Here is a 22143-nt window from a genome sequence, read left to right as displayed (position 1 = left end):
TGCCGCTGGTAAGCGGTGTCAGTATTCAGCGTGATTCCTTCTGCGCATGCCTCACCCCTGGCCTCCCGATGACTTCCGGTCCCGCTCACAAGGCAACGGGAGCGTGTCACGCTTGCGTTCCACATGCGGTTGACCGGAAGTCACTTTATTGAATAGGAGAGGCTAATCGGATGACGCATGCGCTACTCAGGATCTCACCAAGCGTAGCACAGATTACACAGCTGCAATGTATAAATCATTAGACGTAACACTATATTATGAGAGGTTTTTTAGTAGACACACATCTTGCCCCCATATGGAAGAAGCCTGGTAGGCGAAACGGCGCTGTCGGGGTGGCGGCACGGACCTGACTGATACTATCCTATACACAGCATGTAAGTTTGCATTTAGTTCTCTGTAGCCCCATGGCAGTGGGGCTTTTCATAGACTATTTATGTAGGTAATCTGCAAGTATCATTTATATATATTGTAAGATTACGCTACCTGAGTGTGTTGGGGGACACTCGCTTGGCACAAGATTCAAGCACTCAGGCACGGTACCTCACATGAGTCTGGTTTATTAAACTGCATAAACCATATGATGTACAGTCCATTGCAATCCAGCCACGAAACATTAAAGGACATCAGACAGTACATGTAGCAGACAGGCTTCTCTGCTGTATATTACAATTCCCCCAGTCCGGGGTTACCTTTCAGGAGTCCACTCCTCACACTGACTTCACGTCAGTCCCAGGTCCTCAACACAGACCATCCAGGTCTACGGTCTCCAGGTGCTTCCAGGAGGACTCCACTCCTAGGAGCCTCCAACACCGACCATCCAGGACCTTGCAGCACCCAGGCCACTCTGTAGTGTCCAGCCAGGACACATGGAAGTCTGTCCACAGTTGCAGTCTCCCAAACACTCCCTCCATGTGCTACACACACCTACTTTTCATAGGTGTAACCACACCCAGGTACCTGTCACATGGCTAGTCAGGTGAGTGACATCACCACAGGTCCTTCAACACAAAACCAACTTACGTATTCAGACACGCCTCTTTGGGTGGGTTTGTAGGTGACTAGACCCACCCATCTCTCCAATCACCTGGAAGCCTTCCCAATGTAAACAAATCCCTCAGTAGTAGATCTGCTTGAGCAAAACATACCCAGGCTTCCATCACAGGGCCACCTACCTCTGTGATACATAGCGTCCATCAATCACATGACCAGTTGCTGTTTCAACCCAATTATGTCTCCATGTGCATCCCGAAGTGCACATGCAGCGCCCCCTGGCTGCAACACTTGTCACTGCACCACAATATATACATTTTTATGTACTATTACGCTCCTAAAAGTGATCAGTAGTTCTACTTAGACTGTTGATCTTTAGAGCTATGCACTTTTTTCTATGCGGTTTTGTACACATGTATATTTTTTTGCATATGTTATTCTAGTGCCTTTTTCTTTACCTGAGTCGCATATTGCTTGTACCATTTGTTTGGTCCGTTGCTGCCGTTTTGTTTTTATGTAGTTTTTTTGTATTTATATTTCCGTTGGTTTATTAGATTGTCATGTGAATTTTTCTAAATTAAATATATGGATTTTTTTTAATAATATCGTTGTATGCCTCGGTTTTTCTCCTTTCTATTTGGAGAATGAAGTTTATTTTCTATTGTTTTTGAGGTTTATATATACTAGTGTTGGATATTGGTTGTTTATTTTTCTAAGGGACCCTGTGAAGTTTTAAGGCCTCTAAGGGACCTCGGACAGTTTCAAGGCCTCTAAGGAACCCCGGGCGGTTTTAAGGCCTCTAAGGGACCTCGGGCAGTTTCAAGGCCTCTAAGGGACCCCGGGCAGTTTTAAGTTGAAAGTGGCCTTGGGGACCCCCGAAGATCAAAGTGACCCACAAGGGTGACCCCGCCCACCAAATCGGACCCTGAGGAGCCCCGCTCACCAAATTAGACCCTGAGGTGCCCCGCCCACAAAATCGGACCCTGAGTGACCCCACCCACCAAATCGGTCCCTGATGTGCCCCGTCAAACAAATCAGACCCAGAGTGGCTCCGCCCACCAAATCGGACCCAGAGTGACCCCGCCCACCAAATCGGACCCAGGGTGACTCCGTCCACCAAATCGGACCCAGAGTGACCCCGCCCCAAAAAATATTTTTTGGGGAACGAACTTTCAGCGTGTGTTCGTACGCACCTAAAGTGAATACGAACACACAAGGTTCGCTACTAATAATGAACCTCAGTGAACGGTTCAGCTCAACCCTAATCTTGACACATTTAAACTTCACCTTATATGTTCTGGGGATCTTCCACATGTTGGCCCGTGTCAGATCTGCAATTTCCATTTTTAATTTGCTCTTATATTTTCTGAAGATTAAAATAAAATGAGCCCTAGGAGGCGCAAGTGGCCTCAGCAGGTCCCCAGGGGTTAAGCTCAACCCTGAGGGGTTACAACTACCAAACCAGCGCCTGAGGGGCACCCAAGTGTGAAAGTCTTGCAGGGGCAGCCCGGGCACCATTCCAAAGCACTATGGAGGTGGTGATGGCGAACTCAGTTGAGGGGTTCAAGAGAGGCCTGGATGTCTTCCTGGAGCAGAACAATATTGTATCATACAATTATTAGGTTCTGTAGAAGGACGTAGATCTGGGGATTTATTATGATGGAATATAGGCTGAACTGGATGGACAAATGTCTTTTTTCGGCCTTACTAACTATGTTACTATGTATGTTAAGATATCGTCCCAGTTAATTGCACCAAGATCATCTCTCATCCGTTGGAAATTTGCCCTCCTGAAGTTTAGTGTCCTTGCAACCCCTCTACTACACATTTTATTAAAGGATACATGAAAACGTATTATTTTGTGATCACTATTCCCCAAGTGACCCCCAACCCTTATATTTGATATGCAGTCTGGCCTGCTGGTTAATATTAGGTCTAGCAGTGCCCCCCTTCTTGTTGGGTCCTGAACCAATTGTGAAAGGTAATTGTCTCTCATAGTTATCAAAAACCGATTACCATAGCTGGAACTGCAGGTTTCTGTTCCCCAAACTATTTCAGGGTAGTTAAAGTCCCCCCATAATAATGACTTCTCCTTGAGCCACAGTTTCATCTCTTTGCTTTACGAGGATATTCTCCGTTGCTTCCATTATTTTTGGAGACTTATAACTAACCCCTATCAGTAATTTACTATTTTTTCCCCCTCCCCATATCTCCACCCACAGGGATTCTACATTTTCATTAGATTCACCTATATTATCACACAGGATGGGTTTTAAGGATGATTTTACATATAGACACACACCTCCCCCTCGCTTATCCGTCTGTTCAGTCATTTCTGAACAGACTATAGCCCTGCAAGTTAACAGCCCAGTCATGGCTCTCATCCAGCCATGTTTCAGATATCCCCACCTTGTCATAATTATGCTCCCACAACATTAATTCAAATTCGTCCATTTTGTTGGCGAGGCTTCTGGCATTCGTATACATGCACTTTATGTATCTCTCTGTACCTCCATTCTTTCTTAAATTATAATTGTTCTAACCCCACCCCCCATGCCACCGCCACCCCCAACTTCCTTATTTGTGCCCAGGTCTCTATCTGCACCATCTTCCCCTCCTATAAAATGAACACCCTCCCCCCCAATCCCTAGTTTAAACACTCCTTCAACCTTCTAGCCATTTTCTCCCCCAGCACAGCTGCACCTTCCCCATTGAGGTGCAGCCTGTCCCTAGCGTAGAACCTGTAGCCAACTGAGAAGTCAGCCCAGTTCTGCAGGAACCTAAACCCCTCCTTCCTACACCAATTCTTGAGCCACTTATTAACCCATTACTTGCCAAATTAGAAATTTTCTTTTTTTTTTTTTACGACAGATTTTTAATGATTTGGGTCCTAATGAATCAGAAACATAATTTGCAAACTTTTTTCAAGTACGGATTTTTCAGAAAAGGGCGTCCCAATATTCAATTAAAAATGACAATGACATGATTTCCTATTTTGAAAAACACAACACAAAAAATTGGGCCTAATTATAAAAATTATAAAATCTTAGTTGCTAGAAGCTAAAGATTAGGCGTCCCCAAAAAAAGGACATTGGTAGATAATGGGTTAACATCCCTAATCTCCCACTGCCTCTCTGGCGTGGCACGTGGTACAGGCAGTATTTCGGAAAATACCACGTTGGAGGTCATTGCTTTCAGCTTGCAGCCTACTTCCATGAAATTGTTTTTAAGGACCTTCCACCTACCTCTAACTTTGTCATTTGTGCCAATGTGCACCATGACCACTGGGTCCTCACCAGCCCCTCTCAGTAATCTGTCAACCCGATCAGCGATGTATAGGACTCGAGCACCAGGTAGGCAGCACACTGTTCGACGATCCCTGTCTTTGTGACAGACTGCCCTATCTGTTACCCTAATAATTGAGTCCCCCACTACCAGCACCTGTCTGGCCTACACTGCTCTCCTATTTACATCCTTACTGTAGCAGTCACTCCTCCGGCTTGCAGAGGACATCCCTGGCTGCAGCAGTGCTACCCCTGTACTGGCACCGTCCTCATCTGCCAACTTAGCAAACTTATTGGGGTGTGCCAGATCAGGACTAGCCTCCCTGGCACTCTTCCCTCTACCCAGCCTTCTGTCACCCAGCTTGCTGCTCTACTGTCCTGCAGCTCCATCCTACCATCTCCCCCTCATCTATTCCATTGAGCGTCTGCTCAGTGAGCAGAAGACTCCTTTCCATTTTGTCAATGGATCTCAGTGTTGCCAGCTGCACATTTACATTCAGAATCTGGGCTTCCAAATGCTCAACATGCTCACATCTCGCACAGCAGTATGCACCCTTGACCGGCTGCTCACGGATTGCATACATGTGGCAAGATGTGCACTGGATGGCATTAGCAATAGTGGAGCACATTTCCTAATGGGGATTGCACCAGACAGAAAAGTTAAATAAAAAATAAATGCAAAGTATTAATAAAATACAGCTAGCAATTAAGTAATTCCTCTCTTGGAAACTCCCTGAATCCAAAGTCACTGAATCACAAGTCACACTTACCGCCGTTCACACTTACGCTCAGGTCACACTCAGCTTTTTCACACTGGCTAAGCTGAAGATTTAAAGAGATTTTTTTTTCTCTTTTCCCTCAGCTGCAATCCACCTCGCTGTTCAATGCACTTGCAAAAAGGACTTGAGCCCCAACCAGCTGTCCCTTATAAACTCTTATATGAGCCCCCACTCTAAATTGACCCCTTGTGAATATAGCTATTCCCAATTCACTAACTCACACCAATTCACACAGGTATCTGTTAAAGGTTTTCCAAATACCTCTTCACTGAATCACAAGTCACACATACCGCCGTTCACACTTACGCTCAGGTCACATTCAGCTCGTTCACACTCGCTAAGATGAAGATTTAAAGAGTTTTTCCCCCCCCCTCAGCAGCAATCCACCTTGCTGTTCAATGCACTTCCAAAAAAAGTTGCGCCTTTTCTAGGGTGGCTGCTACTTTTAGGCTGGGGGAGGGCCAATATCTGAGAATACCACCCCCAGCTGTCTGCTTTAGCTTGGCTGGTTGTCAAAAATGTGATGGATCCCATGCTTTTTTTAAATTTACTTAAATAATTAAAAATACAGCGTGGTGACCCCTCTATTTTTCATAACCAGTATTATAAAGCAGACAGCTTGTGGTTGCAGCCCACAACTGTCAGTTTTACTTGGTTATCAAAAATAGAGGGGAACCAATGCCATTTTTTTATATATTTTTTTTAGGTGCTGGTGATGAATACTCTTATCAGCGTCGCCTGCTCTTGTTGAGATCAGGGAGAGCATGTGTGGGATGATGAGAGTAGTACTCTCATCAGTAGATGCCTGTAACCGGAGGTAACTTTTTAACAGCCGATCAGAGCAGCCGTGTTTCCCATGCTATCATCTGAATGGGGTCAGAGTACTGTTCTGGTACCCGAATCAACCTTTTTTTTTTAAACATCCAGGGGTTTGCCCATCTCTACTCCTGACAGAAATACAATCACTGCTAAACTAAATGTTATGCATAGCCGTCTTTACTGTGAGCTCAGCATTAGATCCAGTGAATACAGGAACACTGTAAATGTTAACAATGCAGGATTTTGTGCAGATTACGCACATTACAGGATGGGTCTTAGTGACAGAACAAGAACTTCTTACATCTGGATAAGTCATACCTACCTTCACATATTAACTGAGAGTTTCTTTTATTTGCTGCAAGATTTATGCAGAAAGAAATCAATTCAAGATCAATGCGTTCCTCAGAGCACTCAAACAACATCTTCATTAACTAAAAACAAGAAAGAGAAAACAACAATCTGTCAATTGCTTCTCAAAGAGCAATAACATTGTCCGTATGTGCAGTATATATATGAACACACAGTACTGTGCTAGAGTTAGGCAGGTGTGGAAAAGATCCTGCAAAGAAAAATTATTTAAAAAATAGAATTGTTAATAATTTTTTTTTCAACTACCAAAATTGAAAGTGAATAAACAAAAAGAGAAATATAAATCAAATAAATATTTGGTATGACTGCCCTTTGTCCTTAGTTAGCATAAATTATTCTAGGAACGCTTGCAGTTTTTGAGACTTTAAGGAAAGTATAACATGTCTATCATCTGCTACACAAAGTCTCCTTGGACGACCACTCACTGTGTCTACATTGCTAAATGTGGAGAAATACAGGCAGATCCTTATACACCATGCAATACCATCAGGGAGGTGTCTTATAGGCTCCACATTTATACTGCATCAGGAGAATGACCCCAAAACTTACAATGTCATTAACCAAAAGTGGGTCATTTGTCCCTTTTTCTGACATAACACTTTTTTAAGGTTTTATCATAAAGGTGATTTAAAGAGCTGTCATTTTTTTCTTGTTTGGTTATTTAAATAATTTTGAATTGTTTTGGTTATATATGGAGCTTAATTTTTATGCTACTTTTAGCTGATCTCATACAATAATGGTGGGAAAATAAAGAAGATACATGTGTTTCTTACATTTTTAACCCCTTAAGCCCCAAGGGTGGTTTGCACGTTAATGCCCGGGCCAATTTTTACAATTCTGACCACTGTGCCTTTATGAGGTTATAACTCTGGAACGCTTCAACGGATCTTGGCGATTCTGACATTGTTTTCTCGTGACATATTGTACTTCATGATAGTGGTAAAATTTCTTCGATATAACTTGTGTTTATTTGTGAAAAAAACGGAAATTTGGCGAAAATTTAGAAAATTTTGAAATTTTCCAACTTTGAATTTTTATGCCTTTAAATCACAAAGATATGTCATGTAAAATAACTAATAGGTAACATGTCCCACATGTCTACTTGATATCAGCACAATTTTGGAACCCAACATTTTTTTGTTAGGGAGTTATAAGGGTTAAAATTTGACCAGCAATTTCTCATTTTTACAACACCAATATTTTTTAGGGACCACATCACATTTGAAGTCATTTTGAGGGGTCTATATGATAGAAAATACCCAAGTGTGACACCATTCTAAAAACTGCACCCCTCAAGGTGCTCAAGACCACATTCAAGAAGTTTATTACCCCTTCAGGTGTTTTACAGGAATTTTTGGAATGTTTAAAAAAAATTAACATTTAACTTTTTTCACAAAAAAATTACTTCAGCACCAATTTGATTTATTTTTCCAAGGGTAGGAGAAGAAATTGGAACCAAAGAGTTGTTGTGCCATGTGTTCTGAGTACGCCAATACCCCACATGTGGGGGTAAACCACTGTTTGGGCGCATGGCAGAGCTCAGAAGGGAAGGAGCGCCGTTTGACTTTTCAATGTAAAATTGACAGGAATTGAGATGGGACGCCATGTTGCGTTTGGAGAGCCACTGATGTGCCTAAACATTGAAACCCCCCACAAGTGACACCATTTTGGAAAGTAGACCGCCTAAGGAACTTATCTAGATGTGTGGTTAGCACTTTGACTCACCAAGTGCTTCACAGAAGTTTATAATGCAGAGCCGTAAAAATAAAAAATCATATTTTTCACAAATATGATTTTTTCGCCCCCAATTTTTTATTTTCCCAAGTAAGAGAAGAAATTGGACCCCAAAAGTTGTGCCATTAGTTCTGAGTATGCCGATACCCCACATGTGGGGGTAAACCACTGTTTGGGCGCACGGCAGAGCTTGGAAGGAATGGAGCGCCGTTTGACTTTTCAATGCAAAATTGACTGCAATTGAGATGGGATCCCATGTTGCGTTTGGAGAGCCCCTAATGTGCCTAAACATTGAAACCCCCCACAAGTGACACCATTTTGGAAAGTAGACCCACTAAGGAACTTATCTAGATGTGTGGTGAGCACTTTAACCCACCAAGTGCTTCACAGAAGTTTATAATGCAGAGCCGTAAAAATAAAAAATCATGTTTTTTCACAAATATGATCTTTTCGCCCCAAATTTTTTATTTTCCCAAGGGTAAGAGAAGAAATTGGACGACAAAAGTTGTTGTGCCATTTGTTCTGAGTATGCCGATACCCCACATGTGGGGGTAAACCACTGTTTGGGCGCATGGCAGAGCTCGGAATTGAAGAAGCGCCATTTGACCTTCAATGTAAAATTGACTGGAATTGAGATGGGACACCATGTCACGTCTGCAGAGCCCCTGATGCACCTAAACAGTAGAAACCCCCCCACAAGTGACACCATTTTGGAAACTAGACCCCCTAAGGAACTTATCTAGATGTGTTTTGACAGCTTTGAACCCCCAAATGTTTCACTACAGTTTATAATGCAGAGTCGTGAAAATAAAAATTCATTTTTTTCCCACAAAAATGTTTTTTTAGCCCTCCATATTTTTATTTTCCCAAGGGTAACAAGAGAAATTGGACCCCAATAGTTGTTAAAGCAAAAGAGGGGAGAAGCCAGCGCTGCCTAAGGTTAAAACGCAATACATAAAGTGCAAATGCACATATTAATTTCTAACTGTATTTTCAAAATGAGAAATTTAGCAAACAATTGATCAATTATTTGAGCTACCCCGCCACTTCACGGCATTCTCATATTGGGGCAGTCCTACTCTACGTTTTTTATATTCGCTGTGCCATAAAGGCCTCCTAAACGAGTTAAAAGCAAGACCACATTAAATGCAAGCTGTACCTGGAGCTGTACACACATACAGCAGCCCTGCCCTGCCCTAGGCCTTGTTTAATTATGCACCTGTGTCTCAGCCTGTCTCACTCTTTATTTGTGGTGCTGGATGGGCAGTGTGGAGGTTGGACCTGAAATGTCTATGCCTGGACCTGGTCAACCTTTATCCTCACTTGCACCTCTGGCACCATGGGAGTGATTCAGTTATGCTTCAGGTACAGCTTGCATTTAATGTGGTCTTGCTTTTAACTCGTTTAGGAGGCCTTTATGGCACAGCGAATATAAAAGACGTAGAGTAGGTCCCAATATGAGAATGCCGTGAAGTGGCGGGGTAGCTCAAAGACTTGATCAATTGTTTGCTAAATGTCTCATTTTGAAAATACAGTTAGAAATTAATAAGTGCATTTGCACTTTATGTATTGCGTTTTAACCTTAGGCAGCGCTGGCTTCTCCCCTCTTTTGCCCCAATAGTTGTTGTCCAATTTGTTCTGAGTATGCTGATACCCCATATGTTGGGGTAAACCCCTGTTTGGGCGCACGGGAGAGCTCAGAAGGGAAGGACCACTGTTTTACCTTTTCAACGCAGAATTGGCTGGAATTGAGATTGGAAGCCATGTCGCGTTTGGAGAGCCCTGATGTGCCTAAACAGTGGAAACCCCCAATTCCAACTGAAACCCTATCCCAAACACACCCCTAAACCTAATCTCAACCATAACCCTAACCACACCCCTAACCCTGACACACCCCTAACCCTAATCCCAACCCTATTCCCAACGTAAATGTAATCCAAACCCTAAACCTAACTTTAGCCCCAACCCTAACCCTAACATTAGCCCCAACCCTAACTTTAGCTCCAACCCTAACTGACACACCCGTAACCCTAATCCCAACCGTAAATATAATCCAAACCCTAACTTTGGCCCCAACCCTAACATTAGCCCCAACCCTAACCCTAACTTTAGACCCAACCCTAACTTTAGCCCCAACCCTAACCCTAACTTTAGCCCCAACCCTAACTTTAGCCCCAACCCTAACCCTAACTTTAGCCCCAACCCTAACCCTAACTTTAGCCCCAACCCTAACCCTAACTTTAGCCCCAACCCTGACTTTAGCCCCAACCCTGACTTTAGCCCCAACCCTAACTGTAGCCCTAACCCTAGCCCCAACCCTAACCCTAATGGGAAAATGGAAATAAATACATTTTTTTATGTTTCCCTAACTAAGTGGGGGATGAAGGGGCGTTTGATTTACTTTTATAGTGGGTTTTCTAGCAGATTTTTATGATTGGCAGCCGTCACACACTAAAAGATGCTTTTTATTGCAAAAAATATTTTTTGCGTTACCACATTTTGAGAGCTATAATGTTTCCATATTTTGGTCCACAGAGTCATGTGAGGTCTTGTTTTATGCGGGACGAGTTTGCATTTTTATTGGTAACATTTTCGGACACGTGACATTTTTTGATCGCTTTTTATTCCGATTTTTGTGAAGCAGAATGACCAGAAACCAGCTATTCATGAATTTCTTTTGGGAAGGGGGGAAGGGGGGGGGGTGTTTATACCGTCCTGCGTTTGGTAAAATGGATAAAGCAGTTTTATTCTTCGGGTCAGTACGATTACAGCGATACCTCATTTACATCATTTTTTATGTTTTGGCACTTTTTATATGATAAAAACTATTTTATAGAAAAATAATTATTTTTGCATCGTTTTATTCTGAGGACTATTTTATTTTTTCGCTGATGATGCTGTATGGCAGCTCGCTTTTTGCGGGACAAAATGACGTTTTCAGCGTTACCATGGTTATTTATATCCGTCTTTCTGATCGCGTTTTATTCCACTTTTTGTTCGGCGGTATGATAATAAAGAGTTGTTTTTTTACCTGTTTTTTTGTTTTGTTAAGGTGTTCACTGAAGGGGTTAACTAGTGGGACAGTTTTATAGGTCGGGCCGTTATGGACGCGGCGATACTAAATATGTGTACTTTTATTGTTTTTTTTTAAATTTAGATAAAGAAATGCATTCATGGGAACAATATATTTTTTTTCTTTATTTAGGATTTTTTTTTTATTTTTTTTTTTTACACATCTAAAAAAAAAATTTTTTTTTTACTTTGTCCCAGGGGGGACATCACTGTATAGTGACAGATCGCTGATCTGACACTTTGCAGAGCACTGTCTCAGATCAGCGATCTGGCGTGCACTGCTCCTTGGTTACCAGCGCCTGCTCTGGCACCGGAAATAGTCCCTGCAGGACCCGGAAGTAGCCCCACGGCTATTTTGGATCCGGGGCCTGCAGGGAGGAGACGCTCGGTACAAGGTGAGCACATCGCCTTGTACCGATCGTCTCAGGGAAGCCTGCAGGGAGGCTTCCGTTGGGCCACTCTGCCATAAAGGCTCGACGGGTGGACGGTTGCAGTGATTTTTTACTTTCTAGAACTTTCTCCTATCTCCCTACTGCATCTCTGGAGCTCAGCCACAGTGATCTTGGGGTTCTTCTTTACATCTCTCGCCAAGGCTGTTCTCCCATGATTGCTCAGTTTGGCTGGACGGCCAGGTCTAGGAAGACTTCTGGTGTTCCCAAACTTCTTTCAGTTAAGGATTATGGAGGCCACTGTATTCTTATGAAGCTTGGGTACTGCAGAAATTCTTTTGTAACCTTGGCCAGATCTGTCTTTGATGTCTTTTCTCATTCTCGGGTCCTCTACCAGAGGCCTGGGAGGTTGAGGGTTCTGCGCAAAATCTTAGTTGTTGCCAGAATTGCACTGTTCTGGACAGAGAGCTTAAATGTTGCTCTTGGGATCTATTGTAGCCATTCTTCCAATTTACCACTGGAATCACTGCTGCCTTCAACTTCCACATTTTCTCCAGTTCTCCTTTAAGGCCCTGATATTTCTCCAACTTCTCATATTCCTTCTTTCTGATATTGGGGTAAAGTTAGGGTTATGGTTGGGCTAAAGTGAGTTGGGCTAAATTTAGGGTTAGGGCTAAAGTTGTGGTTATGGTTGGGATTAGGGTTAAGTGTGTGTTGGGATTAAGACTGTGGTTAGGGTTATGGTTGGGATTAGGGTTAGGGTTTTTTCGGATTAGGTTTGTGGTTAGGGGTGTGTTGGAGTTAGAGTTGGAGTTACAATTGGGGGGTTTCCACTGTTTAGGTGCATCAGGAGGTCTCCAAATGCAACATGATTGCCTTCATTGATTCCAGCCAATATTGCATTCAAAAAGTCAAACTGTGCTCCCTCCCTTCTGAGCCCTGCCATGCACCCAAACACTGGCTTTTCCCCACATATGGGGTATTGGCGTACTCAGGAGAAATAGCACAACAAATTTTCTGGTCCATTTTCTCCTGATACCCTCGTGAAAATGAAAAAAATTGGTTCCTTTTGTGAAAAAAATAAAATGTTAATTTTTTCCTTCCACATTGCATTAGTTCTCGTGAAGCACCTGAAGAGTTAATAAGCTTCTTGCATGTGGTTTTGCGCAACTTGAGAGGTGCAGTTTTTACCTTGGTGTCACTTTGGGGTTTTTTCTGTTATATTGACCCCCCAAAGTCACTTCAAATGTGAGGTGGTCCCTAAAAAAATGATTTTGTAAATTTTGGTGGAAAAATGAAAAATCGCTGGTAAAATTTTAACCCTTATAACTTCCTAACAAAAAAAATATTTTTCCAAAATTGTGTGGATGTAAAGCAGACATGTGGGAAATGTTATTTATTAAGTATTTTTGTGTGACATGACTCTCTAAAAATTCAAAGTTTGAAAATTGAAAAAGTTTCTAAATTTACACCATATTTCCATTTTTTTCATAAATAAACGCAAGTCATATCAAAGAAATATTACCACTAACATGAAGTACGATATGTCACAACCTATAATAAACAACCTCAGAATCAGCAAGATCTGTTTAAAGCTTTCCACAGTTATAACCACATAAATTAACAGTGGTCAGAATTGCAAAAATTGGCTTTGTCTTTAAGTAGCAAATTGGCTCGGTCACTAAAGGTACCTTCACACATAACGATATTGTTAACGATATCGTTGCTATTTGTGACGTAGCAACGATATCGTTAATGAAATCGTTATGTGAGACAGCGACCAACGATCAGGCCCCTGCTGGGAGATCGTTGGTCGCTGAATAAAGTCCAGAACTTTATTTCGTCGCTGGACTCCCTGGAGACATCGCTGGATCGGCGTGTGTGACACCGATCCAGCGATGTCTTCACTGGTAACCAGGGTAAACATCGGGTAACTAAGCGCAGGGCCGCGCTTAGTAACCCGATGTTTACCCTGGTTACCATGCTAAAAGTAAAAAAAAAAACCACTAGATACTTACCTACCGCTGTCTGTCCTCCAGCGCTGTGCTCTGCTCTCCTCCTGTACTGGCTGTGAGCCGGAAAGCAGAGCGGTGACGTCACCGCTCTGCTTTCCGGCTCACAGACAGTACAGGAGGAGAGCAGAGAAGCAGAGCGCAGCGCTGGAGGACAGACGGCTGTAGGTAAGTATGTACTGTTTTTTTTTTTTTACTTTTAGCATGGTAACCAGGGTAAACATCGGGTTACTAAGCGCGGCCCTGCGCTTAGTTACCCGATGTTTACCCTGGTTACCGGCATCGTTGGTCGCTGGAGAGCGGTCTGTGTGACAGCTCTCCAGCGACCAAACAGCGACGCTGCAGCGATTCGGATCATTGTCGGTATCGCTGCAGCATCGCTAAATGTGAAGGGGCCTTAAGGGGTTAAAAAGGTCCCTTAGTCTGTTTGAGTAGACTCCACAATTATCGGAAAGACTGCTGACTTGAAAGATGTCCACAAGGCAGTCACTGAAAAACTCAACAAGGAGGGTAAGCCACAAACGGTCATTGCTAAAGAAACTGGTTGTTCACAGAGTGCTGTATCCAAGCATATTAATGAAAAGTTGAGTGGAAGGAAAAAGTGTGATAGAAAAAAGTGCCCAAGTAACCGTGATAACCTCAGAATTGAAAGAAATGTTAAAGGGGTTGTCCACTACTTTCAATTAACCCCCCAATGTACTCCCCCGGGGCCCCTAATGAATTGTGCAATTACCTTCCGTTGCCGTTTTCGCCTGTGAGCGGCGCTATTCTGGCTGCTGGGTCCGGGTCACATGACCCCCAGGCTGCAGCCGCCGCTTATTTCCGCCGACGTCACATCAATTTCCAGACTCTAGAAATTGACGTGACGTCAGCAGCAGGCGTGACCAGCCCCCACAGTCAGCAGTCACTCATCAAAAGTGACTGGGCTGTGGGCGGGGCTGCCTGCAGGGCTGTGCTGGGGGTGGGCGGGGCTGTGCTGGGGGCGGGCGGGGCTGACTGTGTGTGACGTGTGCTCACTGCTCAGTGCCTGGGGCAGGCAGGGCTGTGCTGCAGACCCCAGGGGTTCTGCGTGCCGGCATGTGTGTGCCGGCGCTGGGGTCCGCTGCGGGGTGTGTGTGTGTGCAGGCATCCTCCGATGGGACTACAAGTCCCATTGGGTTCTGCCTGCTACACTGACAGTGAGTGACACATTAGCCAATGATGGGACAGTAGTAGTCCCATCATCCGGCTAATATGTTGAATGTAAAAAAAAAAAAATAACACATACACAGTACATACATACATACAACACACACCATGTGACATCATGCAACACATGTACTATGCGACGACATGCACCATGCGACAACATGCGCCATGCGACGACATGCGCCATGCGACGACATGCGCCGTGCGACGACATGCGCCATGCAACAACATGCACCATGCGACGACATGCGCCATGCACCATGCGACGACATGCACCATGCGACGAAATGTGCCATGGGACGACATGCGCCATGCGACGACATGCGCCATGCGACGCCATGCGCCGACATGCACCATGCGCCGACATGCGCCATGCGACGACATGCACCATGCGACGGCATGCGCCATGCAACGGCATGCGCCATGCGCCGACATGCGCCATGCGCCGACATGCGCCATACTACGACATGCGACGGCATGCACCATGCGACGACATGCTCCATGCGACGACATGCGCCATGCGACGACATGCACCATGCGACGACATGCACCATGAGACGACATGCACCATGCGACGACATGCACCATGCGACAACATGCACCATGCGATGACATGCACCATGCGATGACATGCACCATGCGACTACATGCGACAACATGCGACATGCACCACCGACATGCACCATGCAACGACATTCGACATACAGTACATACATACTACAGACATACAGTACATATAACATAGAGTACATACTCACCATCACTTGTCACTTTGTTCCCCGAAGCCAGTGTCACCTGTAAAAAATATTAAAATAATAAACAAACAATATACTCCCTGATCCGCAGAAATCCAATTAAAACGAGTGTCCCACGACGATCTCCCGTGGAGAGCAGGAGCCTCTGCTGATGTGACCACTCTCCAGGGGCTCCAGGAACACAATGATGGAAGGTATCCTTCCACAATGTATTCCTCACAAAGTATTCCTACACCCCTGTGAGAAAATAGTCTCTAGTCTTACTTTTGGCATTGCTGGTTGAGACATTTTCCCACGCAGCAAATGCCATAAAGTGAGACCAGTGAACTAGAGTAACCTCAGTGATGCACTGCAGGAGCCATTGTCTCCTGTCAGTGTGTCACTGAGGGTCCTATAGAGCATGAATGAATTTTTTTTTTTTTTAAAATTCAACACTCATTAAGGCCTCTTTCACTCTTGCGTCGGTACGGGTCCGTCGCTATGCGTCGGGTCGACGTACCGACGCACAGTGTGAAATTTGTGCACGAAGTGGGCAGCGGATGCATTTTTTCAACGCATCCGCTGCCCATTCTGAAGTGTGGGGAGGAGGGGGCGGAGTTTCTGCCACACATGCGCGGTAGAAAATAGCGGGCGCAACGGCCAAAAAAACGTTCACTTGAACGTTTTTTCATGCCGACGGTATTCCAAAACACGACTAATCCGTAGCACGACGGACGCGACTTGTGGCCATCCGTCGCGATCCGTCGCTAATACAAGTCTATGGGTAAAACGCATCCTGCGAGCACATTTGCAGGATCTGTTTTTTTCCACCGGGACGTTTTTTTCCCACCGGATTGTTTTTTTTTCCGCCGGATCGTTTTTTTTCCGCCGGATGATTTTTTTCCACCAGATCTGTTTTTTCCACTGGATCCGGTTTTTTTTCGCCGGATCCTTTTTTTTACGCCAGATCCGTTTTTTCTCATAGAGTTGTATTAGCACCGGATTGCGAGTGATGGCCACACTTTTCATCCGTTTTTTGCAGGATACGTCAAAAAAGCTGTTTCCGCCGGACGGAAAACACATACAGAGAAACGGTTTTTCGTTACTTCGAAAAAATGCACAGCGACGGATCTAGCAAAAAACAAATGAAACGTGTGGCCATCAGGTGCACTCCGGCGCTAATGCAACTCTGAGAAAAAAATTGATACGGCGAAAAAAAAAAGATCCGGCGAAAAAAAACGGATCCTGCAAATGTGCTCGCAGGATGCGTTTTGTACCCATAGACTTGTATTAGCGACGGATCGCGACGGCTGGCCACATGTCGCGTCCATCATGCAATGGATCCGTCGTGTTTTGGCGGACGCGACGCACAAAAAAAGTTCGATGTAACTTTTTTTGTGCGACAAGTCTGCCATTGCCGACCGCGCATACGCGGCTGGAACTCTGCCCCCTCCTCCACACTCATCACAATGGGCAGCGGATGCGTTGTAAAACTGCATCCGCTGACCACGTTGTGCTAAATTTAGCATAACGTCCGTCGGTACGTCTGGCCGACGGTTTGCGACGGCCCCGTACCGACGCAAGTGTGAAAGTAGCCTTACATCTGAATTTGCTGAGTATAATGCAGCCACCCCAGAGTATAATGTAACCCCCCAAATAATATAATGCAGCCCCCCATAGAGTATGATGCAATCACCCCTCATAGAATATAAATATAATACAGCCCCCCATAGAATATAATGTAGCCCCGAATAGAATAGAATGCAGCCCACCTCCCCATAGAATATAATGCAGCCCCATCAAAGAGTATGATGCAATCATCCCTCATAAAATCTAATAGAGCCCCCCACAGAATATAATGCAGCCCACCTCCCCATAATATATAATGTAGCCCCCATAGAATATAATGCAGCCTCCCCATAGAATATAATATACCCCCCATAGTATATAAGACAGCCTCCCCCATAGAATAGAATATACCCCCACAATAGTATATAACACAGCCACATCTATAATATAACACTGGGAGCGTCACTCTGTCCGAAGCCTTTATAGACTGCGCAAGCGCCGGCGCAGTCTGGACCCCACAGAGTGACGCTCCCAGGAGATCGCGGTATGCGTAAACACTGAACGCACACCGCGATCTCCAACGGAGAGACAGGGACGCGCCAGGAGGGTAAGTATAAGCTATATTCACCTGTCCCCCGTTCCAGCGCTGCGTGTGGCTCCGTCTCCCGGGTCCTCTGCCTGTGACGTTCACAGTTCAGAGGGCGCGATGAGGCGCTTAATGCGCGCCGCCCTCTGACTGAACAGTCACAGCCAGAGGACCCGGAAGAAGCGGCACGCAGCGCTGGAACAGGTGAATATAGCAAGTGTCGGGGGCCTGAGCTAGCGGCGATACCGGCACCTGACCCCCACAGCGCGCCGGTGTCCCCGCCTTCTCAGGCCCCCCAGCACTCAGCGCCCAGCGACGATAGGGGAGTATGTTATTTTTTTTTTATATATATATCGCAGCAGCATACGGGGCATATAATACTATGGAGCATCTTATGGGGGCCATCAACATTTATGGAGCAGTGTACGGTGCATATACTATGGAGCATGTTATGGGGGCCATGAACCATAATGGAGCAGTGTTCCGGGCATATGGATGGGAGCAGCAAATTACAGAACGGTGGCGCAGGATAGGAGCACATGACAGAACGGGGGCGCAGGATGGGAGCAGCACATAACAGAACGGTGCTGCAGGATGGCAGCAGCACATGACAGAACGGGGGTGCAGGATGGGAGCAGCACATGACAGGATGGGGCGCAGGATGGGCGCAGCACATGTCAGAATGGAGGCGCAGGATGGGTGCAGAACATGTCAGAATGGGGGCGCAGGATGGAGCAGCACATGACAGGATGGGGCGCAGGATGGGAGCAGCACATGACAGAATGGGGGCGCAGGATGGAGCAGCACATGACAGAATAGGGGCGCAGGATGGGAGCAGCACATGACAGAATGTGGGCGCAGGATGGAGCAGCACATGACAGGATAGGGGCGCAGGATGGGAGCAGCACATGACAGAATGGGGGCGCAGGATGGGTGCAGCACATGACAGGTGGGGGCGCAGGATGGAGCAGCTCATGACAGGATGGGGACGCAGGATGGAGCAGCACATGACATTATGGGGGCGCAGGGTGGAGCAGCACCTGACAGGATGGGGACAAAGGATGGAGCAGCACATGACAGGATGGAGACCATATACCAATATAAATGCTCGCCACCTGGGCGTAGAACGGGTTCAATAGCTAGTAGTATATAACACGGCCTCCCCCATAGAATATAATATACCTCCCATAGTGTATATATCAAAGCCCGCATATAATATAGCACAACTTGCATAGTATATAGCACAGCCCACGTAGTAGTATACAGCACAGCGCGGGACATAGTATATACAGCACAGCCCGCATAGTAGTATACAGCACAGCCCGTGTAGTAGTATACAGCACGGCGCGGGTCGTAGTATATACAGCACAGCCCGTGTAGTAGTATACAGCAAAGCCCGGGTCGTAGTATATAAAGCACAGCCCGCGTAGTAGTATACACAGCACAGCCCACACAGTGATATATACACAGCACAGCCCACACAGTGGTATATACACAGCACAGCCCACACAGTGATATATACACAGCACAGCCCACACAGTGGTATATACACAGCACAGCCCACACAGTGATACATACACAGCACAGCCCACACAGTGATATATACACAGCACAGCCCACACATTGGTATATACACAGCACAGCCCACACATTGGTATATACACAGCACAGCCCACACAGTGGTATATACAGCACAACCCACATCTCATCCCCCCGATAATGGCTCCACAGTCCAGTAAAAAAAAAAAAAAAAACACTCTCCTCACCTTTCCTCTTGCCCGCACTGCTCCTGTCTCCTGTCTCGGTGGCTGCAGTCTGCCCGGGACACAGCAGGTGTGCGATGATATGACGTCATTGCGCACCCGCAGTGTCAGAGGCAGAGCGAGGAATGATGGGACAGGGAGCGTCAGCGGACGCTCTCTCCTCCATCATTGCATTGAACTATACCGGCATTTGCCAGAAGTGCCCGATGGCCAGTCCGGCCCTGGTCACCGCCCACACACTTCCCTCCTCCTGAACTGCAGCGTTTCTCGGACCCACATCCGCAGCAAAACTGCAGATATTTTTTACATCTCAATGAAAGTCTAAGGTCGGAGTCAGACTACAGCGAGATACAGCCGAGTCTCGCAGGTTAAATACAAGCTCTGGCACCGGCACTCCGGAGCGGAGCGTGCAGCTCCATGTATTGCTATGCGGCCGCGCGCTCCGCTCCAGAGTGCCGGAGCTTGGTTTTAACCTGCGAGACTCGGCCGTATCTCGCTGTGTGTGATCCCGGCGTAAGGGTGCAGAAACGCTGCAGTTCGGCACAAAAGAAGTGACATGCTGCGGAGAAAAAAAAAAGCTGCGTTTCGGTGCGGTCTTTTCCACAGCATGTGCACAACAAGTCTGCGGCTCCCATAGACTTACATTGGTTGTGCACTACACTGCGGATTTGCTGCAATTCTGTGCGGCAAAAAACGCTGTGATCTGCAATCAAATCCACAACGTGTGCACACAGTCTTAGCATTTAGTGAACCTAGCAAAAAGGCAAGCAAAAAACAAGTGTGGGATTGCACTTTTTTTTGCAATTTCATCGCACTTTGAATTTTTTTCACATTTTCTGTTACACGACATGGTAAAACCAATGGTGCCGTTCAAAAGTAGAATTTGTCCCGCAAAAGATAAGCCCTCACATGGCCATATTGACGGAAACATTATGGCTCTGGAAAGAAGGGGAGCAATTAACGAAAAAAGCTCCAGGGGTGAAGGGGTTTAGAAACATGGATATGGACATATCTATGGAAATAGATATATAGATATATCTGTATGTATCTATCTATCCCATACCTATCTAATTATATCTATCTGTGTCTGTCTATCATCTATCTATCTATCTATCTATCATCTATCTATCTATCTATCTATCTATCTATCTGTGTGTAATGGAGTGTGGGTTGGACAAATGTAAAAGAGGAGTTGGACAGAAATGACATCACAAATCTTTTTGAAGGGAGAGGAGGGAGGGGTTTGGGTGTGTTTTGGAGTGGGTGTGGTAGGTTCAGGCTTAGTGGCAGTGCAAAGCATCATGGAACTTGTAGTATTAGAGCACAATAACTCAGGAGAAAGGAAGTTGTCGATTAACCCCATGAGAGCTGAATCCAGCACTGAAGATGTGCTGCTACAGCATGATAACAGCTAATATTGCTAAAATAAACACAGTAGATGTTTTCAGTGGCACATAATAGCAAGATTTATGAAAAAAACAACAAAAAACTTTATAGTAGTGGACAACTTCTTTAACGTACCTATTAGAGTTGGTTCAAATTGATTCACATGCTCCACTCCATCAACCAGGAAAGTTGTCGATGGCCACTGGATCGGAATGGAAGAACGATGTCTTACCTGTAGGAATCCATGACTCTTCTTTTGGTTAGCTGACCTGGTGTAACGTAATTGTAGCAGTGTGATGTGCATGGGACATTGCTCCAGGCTAGATAATTAAAGAAGAGCTGCAGATACTGTCAGGAAAGAAGTCGTCCTCTGCTCCCAGCCAATGACCACAGACCATTGTCATGGCCAATTGACCGGGACAAGCAGATTGATTTTTACCAATCTTAGCACTTACTAATGAGAAAAACTACTTTAGCAGTGCTTAGAAAAAAATAATGATCAACAGGTGTCAGAACAATGCATCACAGCATGATGAGTATGAGGCTGCATCAGCACAGATCTGGAATATTGTAAAACCCTATCAACCATCAAAAGTTCCTAGCATTAGCACACAAATATTAGAACTGGATTGTGTAACCGCGAAATATGCTACGTTCACATTTGCGTTGTTGGGCGTTGCGTCGGCGACGCAACGCACAACACATGCAAAACGCATGCAAAAACGCATTGTTTTGTGACGCATGCGTCCATTTCTGGCTTGATTTTGGACGCAAAAAAAATGCAACTTGCTGCGTCCTCACAAAACGCATGCCTCACAAAACGCAAGACAACGCATGTCCATGCGCCCCCATGCTAAATATAGGGGCGCATGACGCATGCTTCGCTATGCGTCGCCGAACCTGCGCCCGACGCAACGCAAATGTGAACGTAGTCTAAGAGGTCTAATAAATAATTTTCCCTGATGAAGCTGCATAACAGCAGCCATGCGAGTGGGGTCTATCCCCACTGACATGTTTTGTGGTATACCTTTGGTTTTCGCATCCCATAATATGGCCTGAACTGATTATTTACAGATGTGTGTATTGGCTTATACTTTGTAAATATATGTGGAGCTTTCAATTATATAGCTGTATTGATCTAGTTATACTTCTGATCCGTTGGATTGGATTGAGTTCATATGTTTTTCCATATGATGTATATGATATACACTTTTTGCTTGCACCTTATTTATGACGACATAATGATACTAGATGGTAGCCCAATTCTAATGCATCGGGTATTCTAGAATATGTATGTAGTTTATTTATGAAGATTTTAGAATAATACATTGAATACACAGGATTCGGCCGGCCGCGACCAATTAGGGCCTGTCGCTGATTGTTCGCGGCCAGCCGCTTAGTATATAGCTCAGCCACGTAGTATATAACAGCCCACGCAGTATATAACAGCCCACCTAGTAAATAGCACA

General features: G+C 45.2%; 1 protein-coding gene across 2 annotated transcripts in view; it reads right to left on the bottom strand.

Annotated features, from left to right (window-relative positions):
* KIFAP3 (kinesin associated protein 3) overlaps positions 1-22143 on the bottom strand; it is a 562094-nt gene that overhangs the window by 220276 nt on the left and 319675 nt on the right. For both annotated transcript variants that reach the window (XM_069737137.1, XM_069737138.1), the window contains exon 12: positions 6195-6303. In XM_069737137.1, the coding sequence (XP_069593238.1) occupies positions 6195-6303 (109 nt within the window). The remainder of the gene's footprint in view (positions 1-6194; positions 6304-22143) is intronic.

The sequence above is a fragment of the Ranitomeya imitator genome, chromosome 8 (genome assembly GCF_032444005.1).
Source record: "Ranitomeya imitator isolate aRanImi1 chromosome 8, aRanImi1.pri, whole genome shotgun sequence".
NCBI lineage: Eukaryota > Metazoa > Chordata > Amphibia > Anura > Dendrobatidae > Ranitomeya > Ranitomeya imitator.
The sequence above is the reverse complement of the archived record's forward strand: the minus strand, read 5'-3'. Positions and strand labels throughout refer to the sequence as shown.